Source organism: Ranitomeya variabilis, chromosome 2 (assembly GCF_051348905.1).
Source record: "Ranitomeya variabilis isolate aRanVar5 chromosome 2, aRanVar5.hap1, whole genome shotgun sequence".
In the NCBI taxonomy this organism is placed as follows: domain Eukaryota; kingdom Metazoa; phylum Chordata; class Amphibia; order Anura; family Dendrobatidae; genus Ranitomeya; species Ranitomeya variabilis.
In genome coordinates, this window is record NC_135233.1 from 281,786,759 (window position 1) to 281,805,393 (window position 18,635).

Consider the following 18,635-nt stretch of genomic DNA (forward strand, 5'->3'; position numbering starts at 1 on the left):
CGCTGCACCTTCTTCCTGCGTGAGCGGTCAGGTGATAACGCTCTGCTAATTAAGGTCATGAATATGCGCATATTCATGACCTTAATTAGCAGAGCGGTATCACCTGACCGCTCATTCAGGACGAGCTCCAGACGCCGAGACCAGGCATCGCTGGAGCAGGTGAGTATCGTCTTCAAGGGGGGAGGCGGGGTTTCAGGTCGGGAGGTGACCCAGCTTTAAAAAAAAATAAATAAATAAAAAAAAACACCAAACCTTGCTCAGGTGCCGCCCCCTGCAGTGTCCCCGCCCTAGGCACGTGCCCTCACGTGCCTAGTGGCAAATACGGCCCTGGTTGGGTCTCTACTCCTAATTGTTCCCCTTATCTTTTTATAGGCTGCCATAATATTTTCCACTTGGACTACTTATAAACTTCAATGACTGTGCTGCTAGAATTTCTAATCCTTCTATCTTCAATGTGGTTTTCACAAATTCATATATATGTAGACTTTATTCCCTTCTTATGTTATCTAGGTATGCTGTGTAATTTTAGCATTTATCATACCGCCATTTATATTCATTTTATTGGCTGGTCATTCTTTATCATTGTTTGTAGTGGTTTGCTGTTCAAAACGATGACAGATGGGTGAGACTAAAGACTTATTTTCTGCTTCTTTGTATTTATTTCATTTATGTTTTTAAATGTATGTTTTTGGCTTACGTGTCAATAAATATGAATATTAATAGGTGGTCTATTGGATGTACATACTTCTTTTTCTTTGCATATTGTACTACTTTTGATATGTTCAGAGTTGATCCTTTTTTATTGCGTAGTGCTCTCCTTTTTGCTTAGTTTAATCTCAGTATGATTGGCACAAAATGACCAATTTTGAAAAAAAAAAAACATTTCTATGACATAGCAACCAAAACATTTTTTTATATAAAGCAGGTAATCCTGCACCATTAATTTTGGTATCTTTCCAGCCAAGAAGAAAAGTAAGGAAGGGCACATCTGTACATGGACATTGCTTACCCTACTGCAATCTAATCTGCCTTTGTGAAACCCCACCCTCACCACTGATTGGCAGCTTTTTGCCTATGCACAGTGTACACAGAAAGCTGCCAATCAGTGGTGTGGGCGAGGTTATACAGAGCTCAGCATTGAGAGAACTGCTAGATCTGCAGCAGATAAAACTGTGATTTTATCAAAATGACAGCAGGCAGCCTAGTAAGTGACACATCGCTGGTAGCAGAGTCTTTAGCCCTATAGCTTGCTACTCTCAAATGGGGTGGCAAAAAACTGGTGACAGCTTAAATTTAATAAATAATAAACAAAAAATGTTGCACTCTGTAGTGCTAAAACATCTCAATGTGAAATATATGAAATATGAAATGCAATACAGCTTCTGGATACTAGCACATAAGTTGGCCAATTCATGCAAGTCCAGCAACCAATGACAAGGTGGTCTCAAAACCGATGGGTCCTAATGTGTCTAATATGAATACCTCTCTAAGACTGAAGTCTGAATCCTGGGTAAGTGTGAACACCTCTATTCCAAGTCTGATGGAATGGGTGGGTAGGACCCTGCTGCATGTCATTGTCATCAGATTAAATTTAGTGTGAGCCTTAGCCCTGGACACAAATGTTTGATAGAATCGCTCCACTAAATTGGTGTAATTGGCCATTGCCATTTTTTAGAATCCAGCGCTGCTTGTAATGCCATGTCATATAGCGAATTTCAAAGATTTCACTCTATTCTGCTCTTTAACTTGCTGACCAGTTCTGCCTGACAGAGTTTATTTCTGAGGATTAGTAGTTGGAACATATCTGGGCACTGTGGCAATTTCTGCTAACAAGGAGAATAAAATGGGAAAAGTTTAAAGACATTATTACTTGCACCGAAGCAATCACATAGTGTGCTATTCATTATGTCACTTAGTGATCCATCTGTTTTTCGTCTGCAAAGCGCACAGATTGAAATTGGACAAGCCTGAAGAACGAAGGCTTGCTGCTGATTTATTGCAGGGATTTGTTCTGGAGGCAGCTGCAATGATATTATTATATTGATATTTTCCTAAGTATTTATTGCCGGATCACAGTGCACCAATATTGGCCTCGCTTTATAGATTGAAGAATATAAAAAGTTTTAATTATTTAAGTTACTAATAATAAAACCCTAATGACTGTGAATCGGTCACATATGTCAGCAAGAAGCTACAGTGCATCATTTCACCTGTTACTGCATAAAGACAGTCATTAAAAGTTGTGAGGTACAGATATTATGGAGGGTTCCGATCATTAATGTCTGGAGCATGTCATCAGTCAGAATGTCCATCAGATGCATAATTGTTGTTCATGTTTGTTCAACATCTCGCTCCGCAAGTTAAGGAAGGAAGCATCTATATAGCTATCTATTATCTACGTATCTACAGTATTTATCTATCTACAGTATCTATCATCTATCATCTACCGGTATCTATCTATCTATCATCTATTTATCTATTATCTCATATACAATATATGTCACAATAGGTGGGACACCTGGACTGAACAAAAAAAAACAAAACACAGTGTGTGTATATGACTCAAGGCAGTAACAAGAGTGATAACAAACACTCTATATATGAAAGTATGAGCAGGGACATAACATGACTAATATAGATAAATTGAACAACCGTAATCCCAAAAGGGGTATATACCATATGTGTAACATATAATTGTGACCCAAATGTTCAACAACAGTGATTGGCATAAACCCCATGCTTAACAGTCACATACTTACCTAATTGGCAATAGCTGTCCAGGCACCCACCACACCCGATTCACGTTTTGCATGAAATGCTTCTTCCAGGGTGTCTTGTTGCGATATAGTGTGGTGTCATAGTGTATGGCCAGTGACATGAAATTCTCTTTAACAATCTCAGCTTTGTAGCAGAGTTTAGCTGTCCCTCACCCATTTTTAAGCCTCCCACACAGTTGTTTCTGTTTCAGTTAATAACTGTGTTTCAACAAACTGTACATATCAAAATGATGTATATTATCATTTGGACCACCCAGTCCCACTCATCAGTTCTCATAAGCAGTAATAAAAACCCAGACATAATTGACCCAGGAGGTTGTATCCTCCTTGTAACAGCAATTGTATCAGTAGATAATACAAAAGCATTACTTATAATAACAATCAGAGAAGACAATTCAAGTGGAATAACGTAATGTTTACGGTATGTCCTCTAGGGGGAGGGATCCTTCCAGCCAGCGGGGGGTCACATACTTTTACTATAATGGGCAAACAAAATAAAGACCGAAGGAGGGGATAAGAAGAAGCACAAAAGAGGAAAGTTTAAAAGAATCAGAATAGCAGAAAAAAACCTTATATTCTGACCGAGCCAAGGGGCAATCTCCAGCCGAGATCCTAGTTTAAGAGTCCGAGAGGAGTAAATCCACCTTATTCCCTAGAACGTTGGAAGTCCATCTAATGATATGCAGTTTTGAAAAATGTATTTGTTCTATTGCAGAGAGATTATGTTAAGGCCTCTATTCATAAAATACATTTTCACAAGAATTCTGGCGTAAATTGATTGAAAAGTCGACTTTTGACATTTTCACTCTACAGTACTTTCTCAAAGTTCCCTCAAAATGGGCAGAGCAAGGGTTGGAAGGGTGCACGGCGAGGGCATGATGCCACAGCTCATCTAATTCAGTTTATTCAAGTCAGAGACTGAAGTAAGGTTTCTGATGCACAGAGACGCACTCTACATCGAATTCATGAAGTGGCCTCTAACGCCATCACATTCGCTCATCAAGACCAATGAGAAAATCACCAGTCTTGATGAATCGGGGCCTAAGGCGTCCATATGCCATACTTTATTTACCTATAAAATCCTAAGAGTTAATGGGTTCATCTTCCAACCATGAAAAACACAGCTAAAACACATACATGAAACACAGATGTCTGAATAAGGCCCAAGGTGTATTTGCTTGGTGAAAGGATGGACATTGGGTGAAAACTATAAGAAATTGTTGGAGACAGTAGACGAGTCAGAAAGACGCTAGGAAAGGAGGATAATGAAATGTGAAATTTAGAAGATCGATAAAAATAAAAGACTGTAAGCCAAACTTGTGAAATAAATGTCACAGTGATGAAGATTGCAAGCACTCCGAGGGTTAATAGAAGAGCTATCAGTTTGGTGAACTTTCCGTTGCAGCCTCACAGTGAGAACTATTACTGGCTCAAGGGTACTTGGTGGATGAATAGGAAGAGCATCTGCTGATGTATAGACCATTAACTTATCATTTAATGCTGGGGAGTCATGGAGCAACAGAAATCATCGGAGAGCAGTTATGGACGAGCTGCGTGTGTAAATCGGAAGTTTAAAGCTGGATACTTTATACTGCTGAGGATACTGTACGTCTCGGAACAGGCTGCCCATTAGTTTTTGTTGCTGTAGCTCTGCTCAAATCCCAGAATGAAGACTGCGAACAACACTCCAGGATGTTTGGGAGTGAAGTAATTTATTCCAACAAAATGCTTGCTGGGTGGAACGTGACTTAATATTAAGAAAGCAGATAGTGAAGTTTTGTGAACAACACGCTGACAATTCCTGATATGTGAATGGCGTCCATAATCCACTTTACTGAGCGCTTGCCAATCTCAAACTAAAATGTGAAGATTTGCAAGAGTTGAGTTCAAAGTAAACCAACTGTTAGAAATATTTAGCTTTTTACTTAACTTTTAATTTAAATAGAAAATGTAAAAATAGATGTAAGGTATGATGAAGTTTAATTACTTCTAGTTAGAGAGTGAGCGGGAGAGGAAACACATGCTTCTCTATATCAAAAGGTTTACACAAAGTAACAGTAAAGCCTCAATAGTTTCATGGCTGTAGATCTATTTCTCCAACCTAAGTGTCTGTGCACACAACGCCTGTAACTCACCTGAAAAGCACTAAAAAACCCACCAGAAATAATTAACTTATGCACAGCTATATGTAAGCGATTTGCTGTGCATGTGTTCCATCTTTTTTTATTTTTTTTACCGCTTTGGGTTTTGAAGCCGTAAAGTAATAAAAGAAGTGACCATCCATTCTTCTGTTTGCTTCCACTTGGAAACCCCACTATGTTATATGTGAAATTCTGAAAAAAAAACAGGTAGCAAAGCCATCAGAAACAAAAAGATATCAGAAAAGACACTTCAAAGAAAACATTGGCATTTTCCTGAAGCATCTTATTATAGCAAAAACAATGTAGTTTCACCGGTGTCTAAAAGTTGTCGTGTATATAAAGTTATATTGAAAAGGTTACAGGTTGAATTGATTTGCCCAAAATGACTAATTTATTTTTTTTAAATTACCATAGGTAAATAAATAAATAAGAGTATATCATCCAGCAAGAAAGATTCTCACAGATTCTTCTGCTGCTTTCTAGTGTTTTACCCGTCCAAAGAGCTGGATTTACAGCTACACCGCTCAGTATTGTGATATAATGTTCTCTTTTCTGTGGCTTCTTAGTCTGGTGTGTTACAGTAAGATATGGAAGCAGCAATCCCTGTTGTGTCAGTGTAATGTGTATAGGAGACCTATAACAAATCTCCACTCACTAGATCAGAAATAACTGAAAATTAGAGATACAGCCTGCTGAAGAGAAAACAGGCTCAATCAATCCTAAAATGTATTGAAATCAAAATAATCTTTATTTTTATTACATGCATTCATTTAAATGCTAGCTATCTCTCCTACATAATTGCAGGTCATTTTTACCAAAATTTTGTAGTACAAGACACAGAAAACAAAATCTGAATTTGCTGTCAACAGTGATAATGCATGGATATAGTGCGGGACTATTGGGACTGCCAGTGGGCATGCCTATTATCTAGACTGACTCAAGGGCAAGGTGAAAAAAGTAAATCTGTTCAGCCTTGGCACATTAATGGCCTTAATTACATGGCCTTTAAACATGTTTTCATTGATGTTGATAACTGTCCTGTCTGAAAATTCCATATGGAAATGTATGTATTCTGTCTTTCTTTGTAACAATATGCTTTTTTTTGTAATTCGGACATTCTAAAACAAACGACTTGGATAAAGGGGAAAATATTTAGATTTGAGAGTCCTCAGTGGTTGATACATTTTAATGGTTAACTGAAAACATGGTAACACATTGCGAACTTTCAAGACTTCTCAGGTCTCGAAACAAAATCTGAAGAATCACATATTAATACACAACAGGGCACAGAAATGATAAAGGGGTGCACACAAAAATCATAGGGCCCCTTAGAAAACCCCATGATGTAACTAAAACTCCACAAAAACTACTTTGACTTTATTCATTTTAGAATATGTCTGTGTAGGAGAGCGATTGCAAACATGCTCCCCCCGCTCCCATGCCAGTCACTGCTTTTAGCTGCTGACTTTCCATTACTGGTGGTGATGGTGGAGATGGTGCTTCTTTGGTTGTGCACGTGTCTTCCTGCCAACATGTTTGACAGGACTGACAGTCTCAGTGACGATCTGCTGACAGGCCAAATGCTAGGACTGAACTGCAGAAAGTCAGGACGGGTTTGTTGCATAACTATGCTGGTGCACTATTATTTTTGTGATTAAATCTGGCTAGTCCTCGTGTTCTTGCTCTGATTTTATTATTGTCTCCATCTCACTAGCTGTGAAGACATACATGGTTTTCTCTCTGCTCAGTTCATCAGCTGGTAGCTACTTCGTGGATCCAACCCTGGGGCCCCTGCAGTGAAGGCCAGATTTAGGGGTAGAAACCTTGATGAACCTGGGACCTAAGCATGGTGGCTATCACAAAGTTTGTATGTGGTTGCCTATTTTGAGTTGACAGCTTTACTGAGCTCTGTTTTATTTCTTGATAAGTGGTATAATTCTGGCATCAGGCATTTACCACCAAGAGGGGCTAACTGAATATGGATTTATGCAGCTGATATTGGATCCAGTTGGGGTTGTATAAATCTGAATGCAGTGAGCTTCCCTAAGTGGCTGCTACAAATATCACCTATGATAGTGCCAGTGTAAGAAGGAGTAGTGACTATGGTAGGTAGGCCACTACTTACGGTATGTTATAAGACAAATTTTGCTGAGTAATGTCTGCTCATAGTATATAAAAGAATGCCCTTAAAGGGTTACTCCCCCAAAAAATCAATTTCTCTCCCATGCATAGTATAGAGGATTACTTGCTGTTCACTGGAGATCTGACCACTGGGACCCTCATCAATCCCAAGATTTGGGCTGTGGACAGAGGTGTATGTGCTTAACCACTGTTCCATTCATTGTCTGTGGGACTGCCGGTGCTTTGTAGTCTCTTAACAGTAAATGGCAACAGGGCTTTCTATTTGACAGATTAACATTAATCTTAAATGATGGAATTTTTACTTTTTCACTTCTCCAGGATAACGTTTAGGAAGGGCACCATTATTACAGACAAGCTCTATGTTTCCATGTTCATGACCACCGTCATATGGTCAACGAGGTAACAAAGCATTTTGTTTGCACCTGTTATAACCTTATTATATTAAGTATGAGTAATGAATGGCTTAGAAAGCGAGAGTCACTTCCGCTGGAATGAAGCCTGCTATGGATTCCTCACATTTACGTGATGGAAGGAGACAGTACAGTGTGTGTTCTCCTACCGCCAACTCAGCTTTGTTATAGATTCAGTATCATCATAATTGAATGGAGCTAGAAATGAGCAGAACATCTAGTGAGCAGAGTCTTGTATTTCCTTTGCACCAATGAAGGGCGTGGAGCAAAGTAGGCCAGTAGCGTAATTTGTAATTCTGGTGCCTGCATCTCTGTTGTATTATGTGCTTCCAGTTAACTGAAATAATCAGATAATTGAGCATTGGGTAAGTGACTGCTGACTGTATTAGCATAATGATCACTTCTCCAGATCTTGGAGACGATATTAGCCTAAGAAAAAAAAAAGCTCAAATGCATATTAAAATAAACTACCAGTGCATATATTCACATTGTGCATCACCATGATAGGCTTTTATCTATCACTTCTAGGAACTGTTTGTAGTCCGGTATTGGATTTATATGTGTATGTGGTAGGACTAAGGGATTATAAGCAACAAAACAACTCGGTCATCAGCAGGTTCCTTGAAAATTACAATCACATAGTCAGAAAACACTGGGTTAATTCCCATAACTGCACAGTGCCCCAGATGTTTGTACATGCTTCTTTTTATCCTTGTGGCTAGCTATTTCTCCAGAACTAGTGTTATATAATACAGATACAGCCTTCCCTTAAAGGATAAACTTATATTAGTAAATTGCGCTAGTTTGTTTGATAGCATGGAAATGAGCTTTCTCTATCTGCTGTTATTTTCCTGCTGTGAGAGCTTTTACCTTACCTTGTGTACAGGTTTTTGCCAAGGAGACCGACCACCAGAGCCTGGACCAGTAAGCGCAGAAAATATATTACAGGAGAGTAGATAACTCCTGAGATATTAGCCACCTCTCTCCAGCCCATTGATTTCTATACAGCAATTAGTTGATTACCTCCCTCAAAGCTCCTGACCAAGCTGCTGTTATCAGTCCTACATAATCACCAGCCCCACCGACTCCCAGCATCGGACATTTTCCAAAACTGTTCTCGTAATCACTACTCTCACTTTCCTGAGCCATGTGTTCAAGGCTCTGTTATATCTATATGCAAATATAGTGATAACACTGCAGACCCCAGAACAAGCACTGTCAGACCATTTATGAGTCACAGTACCAGGACAAGGCTACAGACCAGAACTGTCACTCAAGGAGCAGTGCCCGCCTCCAGCAACAAAGAAGTGAAAGCGACTGGAAATCTCTGTGCTGCTCAAGATACAACTTGAGAATAATTATTAAAATTAAAGGCATAGTTAGTAAAAGGTCTAAAGTACCGTAAATTAAAATATTCAAAACACAGGTATGTATACTTGCAAAGGTGGAAAAGAAAAAGTATAAACTCAGCTCACCCATATGGAGATCCGGAGCATAAAAGACCAGCAGTGCAGCAGGAAGATAAGTCAATAGTGGAAAGAAGGATCCAGCTCCATGGTTCCCATAAAAATTCAAAAGTTTATTGAAAAAGGATTAAAAAGAATTAGATTCACGCATAATGGTCACAACTCCCTAGGAGGGTCTTTAATGATTGCAATGACTAAAAGGCCCCAGGGTCTGAAACACGTCTGCCCTCCATCCCTCCCTCCTAGCAAATAGTTTTTATTTTATTTTGCCTGAACATACCCACGAAACAGAGTACAATTAAAAATGGAGCTTAGACTAATGATTTTCAAAGTGATTTGCTCTAGACTTCTGGCGTAATCCTGTTGATGAATCTGAGCCATTGTCTTCCTCACTAACGGCTGCCGTACTTGTATAGTCTCTAACAATAAATAACCATGATTTTTGTGGTGTAAAGTTTGGTAGGCACCATCACAAAGTGACCTGTTTACAGTGAGCGGAACTGGTTCACTGTGTAATATAAACCCTTCATGTCTACTGTCTGTGGTTTTCCATTTCTCTAGATGAAGAAAGCCATTGTATGTCCAGGGACATATACATCCACCGTGATCAAGCTCCTTCCATTTACATTTTAAAAGAAATAGAAACATCTGTGCTCTTGCTAAAGTAAACTAGAGGAGAAAGTGTGCGTACAGGAATACTGTCCCCGTATGTAACCATGGCAACCAGCAATCAAACAGCCACTAGTTACTTGGGGACTAACACAGGACCTGCATCTTTTAGTAATTTATTTTTTAATTCATAATTCTACTGATTTGTTTATAAATCGCATACTTGCCAAAAGTCCTGATTTGACCGGGTCCAAAGGGGCAGAGCTTGGAAGGATGATACCCAAAAGCAGCCATTTTGTAGGGTGATCCCGTGAAGTCCAAAACTTTGCTAAAAGACTTCTATGAGGCCTTTATGTACCCCTGATTTCATGTGAAGATATACAGTCATTTTTATATGCTAAATTCTATATGTTGCCTAGTTCTTCTAGGCGAGAATATTTTTGTAATGTTATCCTAGAGGCATACAGAGTGGAAAAACTAAATGTATGAACTGGGATATAAACTGATGTGCATGCAGCGTGTAAGTGCACGCTCATATTGGCCACTGAACAGAAAAAGACAAAGAATGAAAAATAATGATTGAATACCCTGCAGTAAATAAATAAATAAATAGTGCAAGAAAATAATATCGGGTACTTAGTTAACATGTTTTTTCATAAAAAAATTCAACAGCCATCTCATCACTTCATGGTGACTCTAAATGGGACAGTCCTAACTCTAATAATAAAAACCTTACTGTTTGTCAAGTGACATGCTTGTGGATAAGGGCTTTGGCGCCAAAGCTTGGGGTCACTGGGACATTATGTCCTGCCTTCTGCACATATTATATTATTATAATTTGCTGATTTGCCATCATATTCTGCAGCGCTTTACAGATATTGTCATCATTGTCCCCATTGGGGCTCACAGTCTAAATTCCCTATCAGTGTGTCTTTGGAGTGTGTGAACCAGATAGCTCTGTTTTAGGGCTTGTTCACATGAGCTTATATTCAGTCTGCGTGCTGTTTGTATGCATCACAGACCCATTATAGCCAGTTCGCCAATGCATATGGGCAATTTTCCATATGGACCATTTGCCTTCCATTGCGTGCTACTCTATTCTGCGTAATGGATTAGAATAGAGCACTCAATGGAAGACAGCTCAGCACCTATCCATAATGCTGACGAGTCCAAGGAGCCAGTTACATCCACCATTTGCAGACATGGCTAGTGTTATGACCCCAATGGCGAGGGTCTCAGAGGAACAAGTAAGTCTGCGAAGTACAAAAATCCAGCTCATAGGGCAGTGGTAACTGGGTTGACCATATATCTACTCCTAACGCCAACACTATAAGTAGCCGGGGAACATGCCTACGTTGGTCGCTAGATGTCTCGCGCCAGCCGGAGGACTAACTACCCCTAGAAGAGGAAAACAAAGACCTCTCTTGCCTCCAGATAATAGACCCCAAAAGTTGGATACAAGCCCCCCACAAATAATAACGGTGAGGTAAGAGGAAATGACAAACACAGAGATGAACTAGGTTTAGCAAAGAGAGGCCCACTTACTAATAGCAGAATGTAGTAAGATAACTTATATGGTCAACAAAAACCCTATCAAAATTCCACACTGGAAATTCAAGAACCCCCGAACCGTCTAACGGCCCGGGGGGAGAACTCCAGCCTCCCTAGAGCTTCCAGCAAGGTTAGGATACAGATTATGTACAAGCTGGACAAAAATGCAAACAAAAACAAATAGCAAAAAGCAAGAAAGCAGACTTAGCTTAATCTAGCAGGAACCAGGATCAGTAGACAAGAGCACAACAGATTAGCTCTGATTACAACGTTGCCAGGCATTGAACTGAAGGTCCAGGGAGCTTATATAGCAACACCCCTGAACTAACGGCCCAGGTGAGCATACAAGGGATGACTGACATACCCAGAGTCAAATCACTAGTAACCACCAGAGGGAGCCAAAAAGCAAATTCACAACAGGCTAGCCCATTTAAATCGGGACTTACAATAGAAAACTACTGTATTTATCTCTCTTCCCATTTGGATCTGACCCCGGTATATTCTGCATAATGGATTAGAATAGTGCACTCAATGGAAGACAGCTCAGCACCTATCCATAATGCCGACGAGCCCGCAGAGTCAGTCACATCCACCATTTGCCGACATGACTAGCCCATTTGAACCAGGACTTAAAATAGAAAGCTACTGTATTTATCTCTCTTCCCATTTGGATCTGACCACGGTATATTCTGCAGCATGTTCCGGCACGAGAAACTGCAGATATCTGTGGTCTTATCCATAAGTACAGTTTGCCTTAGGCTACTTTCACACTAGCGTTAACTGCATTCCGTCACAATGCGTCGTTTTGCCGAAAAAAACGCATCCTGCAAAAGTGTTTGCAGGATGCGTTTTTTCGCCATTGATTAACATTAAGCGACGCATTGTGACGGATTGCCACACGTCGCACCCGTCGTGCGACGGATGCGTCGTGCAGTGGCGGACCGTCGGGAGCAAAAAACGCTACATGTAACGTTTTTTGCTCACGACGGTCCGCCTTTTCCGACCGCGCATGCGCGCCCGGAACTCCGCCCCCACCTCCCCGCGCTTCCCCGCACCTCACAATGGGGCAGCGGATGCGCTGGAAAAATGCATCCGCTGCCCCCGTTGTGCGGCGGAGACAACGCTAGCGTCGGGAACCTCGGCCCGACACACCGCGACGGGCCGAACCCGACGCTAGTGTGAAAGAAGCCTTATCTATAGCACGTACTGTAAGTACTGAATATGATACAATTGGATTTTACCTTTCCATATTAATACAGGATGTCTCCTTTATTATAAGCTGCGTAGTAATATTCCTGTATTTCAGAATGAAAAGGTTATCTCAGTTATTGGCACTATCTCCCGCTAGCCTCCCAGCGGTGCCATAGGCAGGACAGAATATACAGGTAGGGCTGTTATAATTGAATTTCCCTTAATTATAAAAACCCGCAGCAGCCAAACAATAGCAACTCTAGAGCTTTAAAAGAGCATAGAAAACTGCACGGCAGCTTGAACAAACATTTTCAGTGACTATAGTGAAATCCCAGCTTTCCATGCTGACTTTAACATTGAGTTTTCTTCTCCATATAATGTTGGGAATGCGCAGAATGATAAAGTACACAAACCTTGTACAAAGAGACACTTGTTTGTACTGTACCGCACCAGAGGTTCCTTGTGACTGCCGGGGAGATCTGAAGTTAGACTAATCTGTCCCACAGCTAAGCCAAGTCTGCTGACTAAATGGAAGCAAATCGCATAACCTGTAAATGCACATGAATGGATGGAGAAAAAGATTGTTCCCAGGGAGGATGCAATTATAAGAACTTAAATATTAAGCAATTAGACTTATTTTATAATTTTCTATCCTGACTGTTAACTACTTGGATCATTTTCCATTTTAGGGAAAATACCCCAAGTGGTAGGGTGTTTTAGAGCGGGAGGAGGTGATCGGATTAATATACATTTTTGTGGAAAAATTTGAGTAAAACTAAAAATTTTATTCATTGAAATCCCTTGTGTTTTTTTATATATATATATATATATATATATATATATATATATATATATATATATATATATACATATATATATATATAATGTACAGTGGGCAGTGCTATCAGTGATTGGCAGTATTGTCTGTATGACTGTGCATGCAGAGATAGCTGTCAATCATTAGTGGGACCGCCCAGTAGACTCATTCATGCAAACATCAGCAAATTTAAGGAATTACTCACAAATGATGCTGAATCTTTTCCCAATGACCGATATATCATTCTACTCAGCTTCTCCTTCTTATATCTTGAGCTGTCCAGAGATCAGTCTACGTGTATAAAGTGACAGGTTCCCTTTAATCCATTTCCAATAGCTACTGTACATGTACGGCGCAAGTCGGGAGCTGGTGTATGGAGCGGGCTCAGAGGATGAGTTTGCACCATGTCCCGCTTGTAATGGCTGTGTGTCACAGTCAGGATTTGCCTCTACCAGCCGTGGAAAGAGATGAGCTACTCCCACAGCTGTCAGTCTGTTAAAGCAGCATGTAAGATGGGCAGACTAGGGGGCACACTGTTCTCCTGCCTATTGTTCCACTCGTGACATGGTTTTAGGGCACTAATGGGTTGCCCTGACAGTCAGAGGTCTGCTGAAAATCCCCTTGCCTGTCATTACAAAGCTCCATTGAAATCCAGGGTGTGTCTGAACTTTAACAGTGATGTTCCCAATACACTCCACTACCGAGATATTGCTGTATAAACAGCTCTAGCAAAAATTAAGAGAGCACCACATCAATCCCCTGTCATGGGCAGCCCAATCTCCAGACCTGAACCCATTGAAAACCTCTGGAATGTAATCGAGAGGATGATGGATAGTCACAAGCCATCAAACAAAGAACTGCTTAAATTATTGCGCCAGGAGCAGTGTGAAAGACTGGTGGAAAGCATGCCAAGCTGTGATTAAAAATCATGGTTATTCCACAAAATATTGATTTCTGAACTCTTCCTGAGTTAAAACATTAGTATTGTTGTTTCTAAATGATTATGAACCTGTTTCTTTGCATTTTTGCATTATTTGAGGTCTGAAAGCACTAGGGTTTTTTTTATTTTGACCATTTTTCTTTTTCAGAAAAAAATACAAAATGTATTGCTTGGAAATTCGGAGACATGTTGTCAGAAGTTTATAGAATAAAAGAACAATTTATATTTTACTTAAAAATATACCTATGAAGAGAAAAATCAGACAAGCTGAACATTTAGCAGTGGTCTCTTACTTTTTGCCAGAGCTGTATTACAAGCAATCAGACAATCATAGGTTCAAGTTCTTTAAGGGAACTAAAGAATACAGTAAAAAGTAAAAAAAAAAAAAAAAAAAGTTTTACAAAATATTAACAAAAAGAAAAAATCTAAATTCAAATCATCCTCATTAAAAATATATTTAAAAGATATATAAAAAATACACATTTGTGATATCACTGCTTCAATAAAAGTCTGGTCTATTAAAATATAAAATCAATTAACCCAAATGATAACAGCCATAAACGAAACATTTAACGTCAAAAATGTATTTTTTTTGGTCTCCATAATGTTGCATAAAAAAGCAATAAGAAGCGTTCAAAATGTTGAATCTATCTCAAAATGGTATAAAAAAAATAGCAACAGCAGCTTGCCCCACAAAAAGACAACCCCTCCCACAGCTCCATGTGTCTCTGAAAATGGCAACACAAACAAAAAAAATTTAAACAAATTTCTGTTTTTTTTTTCATCACTAAAATAATTTGCAAAAAGGAAGTTTTATTCTCCCTGGAGGTGCTTGCTTACAGTTATCAGGGCCGGTGCAGGTAGGAGCTACAGTCAACACTGACTTTACAGTGAGCACATTGCTATCACGCCTCAGCACTATGAATGACAGCCTGCTTCAATGCAGAGCCGGCTGCCCGTACCGGGGCATGCCTACAGACAGGGCCGGCGTCAGCACCTGGCACACCTGAGCAAGTGCCGGGGCCCTGAGCAGGCGGGGGGGCCACTCGCTGTTAGGAACTCCGGCGCACTATGGGGGCCCAGTGCCTGTGCCGACACCAGCTAGTTGTCCCCCCGCCTGTTCTGGGCCCCAGCACTTGCGATACTAACCTCTCCCATCTCCATCGCTGCAGTGTCTTCCGCGTCTCCTGACTTTGATGTTCAGGTCACAGGGCGCGATGACGTCACATCGGTGCCCTCTCTACCTGAACAGTGCAGAGAGCTGGAAGACAGCGAAGCTGAGGAGTTCAGAGCAGAGCAGCGGCCAGCGATGAGAGATGAGTATTTAATTTTTTTCTTTTTTGATGTTTGGAGCACCATGTATGGGTCCATCATATGTGGAGCATTATATGGGGCCTATCATATATGGAACATTATATATAGGGCCCATTATACACTGGAGCATCATATATTGGGCACATCATATATGGAGCATTATATGTGGGTCTGATTATAAACTGGAGCATCATATATGGGGCCCATTATACACTGCAGCATCATATATGGGGCCCATCATACACTCAAGCATCAAATATGGAGCACATCATACACTGGAGCATCAAATATGGGGCCCATTATACACTGGAGCATCATATATGGGATCCATTATATATGGAACATTATATGGGCTGATCACACAATGGAGCATCATATAGGGGGCTGATTATGGAGCATTATATGAAGCTCATCATGGAGCATCATATGAGGCCCATTATATATGGACCATTATATGTGGCCCATTCGGTATGGAGCAATATACAGTACAGAGCAAAAGTTTGGGCACACCTTCTCATTTAAAGATTTTTCTGTATTTTCATGACAATGAAAATTGTACATTAACACGGAAGGCATCAAAACTATGAATTAACACATGTGGAATTATATACTTAACAAAAAAGTGTGAAACAACTGAAATTATGTTTTATATTCTAGGTTCTTCAAAGTAGCCACCTTTTGCTTTGATGACTGTTTTGCACACTCTTGGAATTCTCTTGATGAGCTTCAAGAGGTAGTCACCGGGAATGGTCTTCCAACAATCTTGAAGGAGTTCCCAGAGACGCTTAGCACTTGTTGGCCCTTTTGCCTTCACTCTGCGGTCCAGCTCACCCCAAACCATCTCGATTGGTTCAGGTCTGGTGACTGTGGAGGCCAGGTCATCTGGCGTAGCACCCCATCACTCTCCTTCTTGGTCAAATAGCCCTTACACAGCCTGGAGGTTTGTTTGGGGTCATTGTCCTGTTGAAAAATAAATGATGGTCCAACTAAATGCAAACCGGATGGAATAGCATGCAGCTGCAAGATGCTGTGGTTGCCATGCTGGTTCAGTATGCCTTCAATTTTGAATAAATCCCCAACAGTGTCACCAGCAAAGCACCCCCACACCATCACACTTCCTCCTCCATGCTTCACGGTGGGAACCAGGCATGTAGAGTCCATCCGCTCACCTTTTCTGTGTCGCATAAAGACACGGTAGTTGGAACCAAAAATCTCAAATTCGGACTCATCAGACCAAAGCACAGATTTCCACTGGTCTAATGTCCATTCCTTGTGTTCTTTAGCCCAAACAAGTCTCTTCTGCTTGTTGCCTGTCCTTAGCAGTGGTTTCCTAGCAGCTGTTTTACTATGAAGGCCTGCTGCACAAAGTCTCCTCTTCACAGTTGTTGTAGAGATGTGTCTGCTGCTAGAACTCTGTGTGGCATTGACCTGGTCTCTAATCTGAGCTGCTGTTAATCTGAGATTTCTGAGGCTGGCGACTCGGATCAACGTATCCTCAGAAGCAGAGGTGACTCTTGGTCTTCCTTTCCTGGGGCGGTCCTCACGTGCGTCAGTTTCTTTGTAGCGCAACTGCACTTGGGGACACTTTCAAAGTTTTCCCAATTTTTCGGACTGACTAACCATCATTTCTTAAAGTAATGATGGCCACTCGTTTTTCTTTACTTAGCTGCTTTTTTCTTGCCATAATACAAATTCTAACAGTCTATTCAGTAGGACTATCAGCTGTGTATCCAGCAGACTTCTGCTCAACACAACTGATGGTCCCAACCCCATTTATAAGGCAAGAAATCCCACTTATTAAACCTGACAGGGCACACTTGTGAAGTGAAAACCATTTCCGGTGACTACCTCTTGAAGCTCATCAAGAGACTGCCAAGAGTGTGCAAAGCAGTCATCAAAGAAAAAGGTGGCTACTTTGACAAACCTAGAATATAAGACATATTTTCAGTTGTTTCACACGTTTTTGTTAAGTATATAATTCCACATGTGTTAATTCATAGTTTTGATGCCTTCAGTGTGAATGTACAATTTTCATAGTCATGAAAATACAGAAAAATCTTTAAATGAGAAGGTGTGTCCAAACTTTTGGTCTGTACTGTATGGGGCCCATTATATACTAGTTTCGGCTACTCTGTGAAGTAACAGGGTTAGCTCATACCGCCATATAGTTCCGCCGTTTGCTAGCAGCAGCTTCTCCTGCACGGTGGACCCCGGGCTGCGAATGCATCTATTATAATAAAACCTCTATATTTACTCGGTGCGTTCCGCTAGCCCTAACAGGACCAATTTTGAATGAAACATTATATGGGGCTCATTCTTTATGGAGCATTATATGTTGCCCATTATACAGTATGGCGCAATATATGGGGCTCATAATACTGTATTGAGCAATATATGGGGCTCATTATTCTGTGTGGAGCACTATGTGGTGCCCATAGTACTGTATGGAGCAATATTCTGTCTGGTTTATGACATATTGTAGGATTTACAATAGACATCACTCATGTAATGTAAGAAGTAAGTGAATTATTTGGCATTGTACTATACCTATATTTCTGTGCCGTATCTGTGCATCATGAATTGTGGTATGTGTTAAATGGGCCCACTGAGACTCTTTCGCCTGGGGCCCACGAGAACGGCCCTGCCTACAGATGTGTAATAATTATAGGGGATAACTCAGGAGACTCTTTGCGTGGAACAAGACAACTACAGGACACAGTTTTATAAGTGGTAAAGTCTATATTATCACACGGTGATTCAAACAGGTGCAGAGAGAAACTCAAGTCCACAACACTTGGTGTAAATATTAAACGCAGCTTAGCAGTCTATAGGAAACTTCAGAGAAAAATGCAATCAAGCAGAAAGTCTATGAAGCACAGTTATTCTTGAGGATACTTGACACGAATAAATTCTTGTCTTAGTCCAAACACAGATAGATAAGCTTATAAGGCAGTTCAAATCATATATTAGCTCAATCAGGGAGGCCTGGTTAATAGTCTCAGGTTTTTGCAGAGCAGAAACAGCTTACATGTCCAGCAAATGAGATGGAAGTAAACACGAGCAGCAGATGAAGGAGGATTACTGGAAACTGGTGTATGCAGCAGGAACTCAGGGCAGAGTAGCATGATCACCACACAGGTTCACAGGAGCAAGTATATAGCCAGGGAGTAATCAGAGGTCAGGAGCTGGATGCAAGGCAGAATACTCTAGCACAAACTGAAGGCTGGGGTGGAGTTTTATAGCATGAAGAAACAGTGCACATGAGACCAAAGACGCC

General features: G+C 40.6%; 1 protein-coding gene across 8 annotated transcripts in view; it reads left to right on the forward strand.

Moving 5' to 3' along the window:
- The window catches only part of NEXMIF (neurite extension and migration factor), a 463,513-nt gene that overhangs the window by 238,710 nt on the left and 206,168 nt on the right, over window positions 1–18,635 (forward strand). For 5 of the 8 annotated variants that reach the window (XM_077285040.1, XM_077285041.1, XM_077285042.1 and 2 more), the window contains one exon: window positions 7,379–7,459. The exons of the other annotated variants lie outside the window; for them this stretch is intronic. In XM_077285040.1, coding sequence (XP_077141155.1) covers window positions 7,448–7,459 — 12 coding nt within the window. In that variant the 5' untranslated portion in view covers window positions 7,379–7,447. The remainder of the gene's footprint in view (window positions 1–7,378; window positions 7,460–18,635) is intronic. 8 annotated transcript variants of the gene reach the window in all.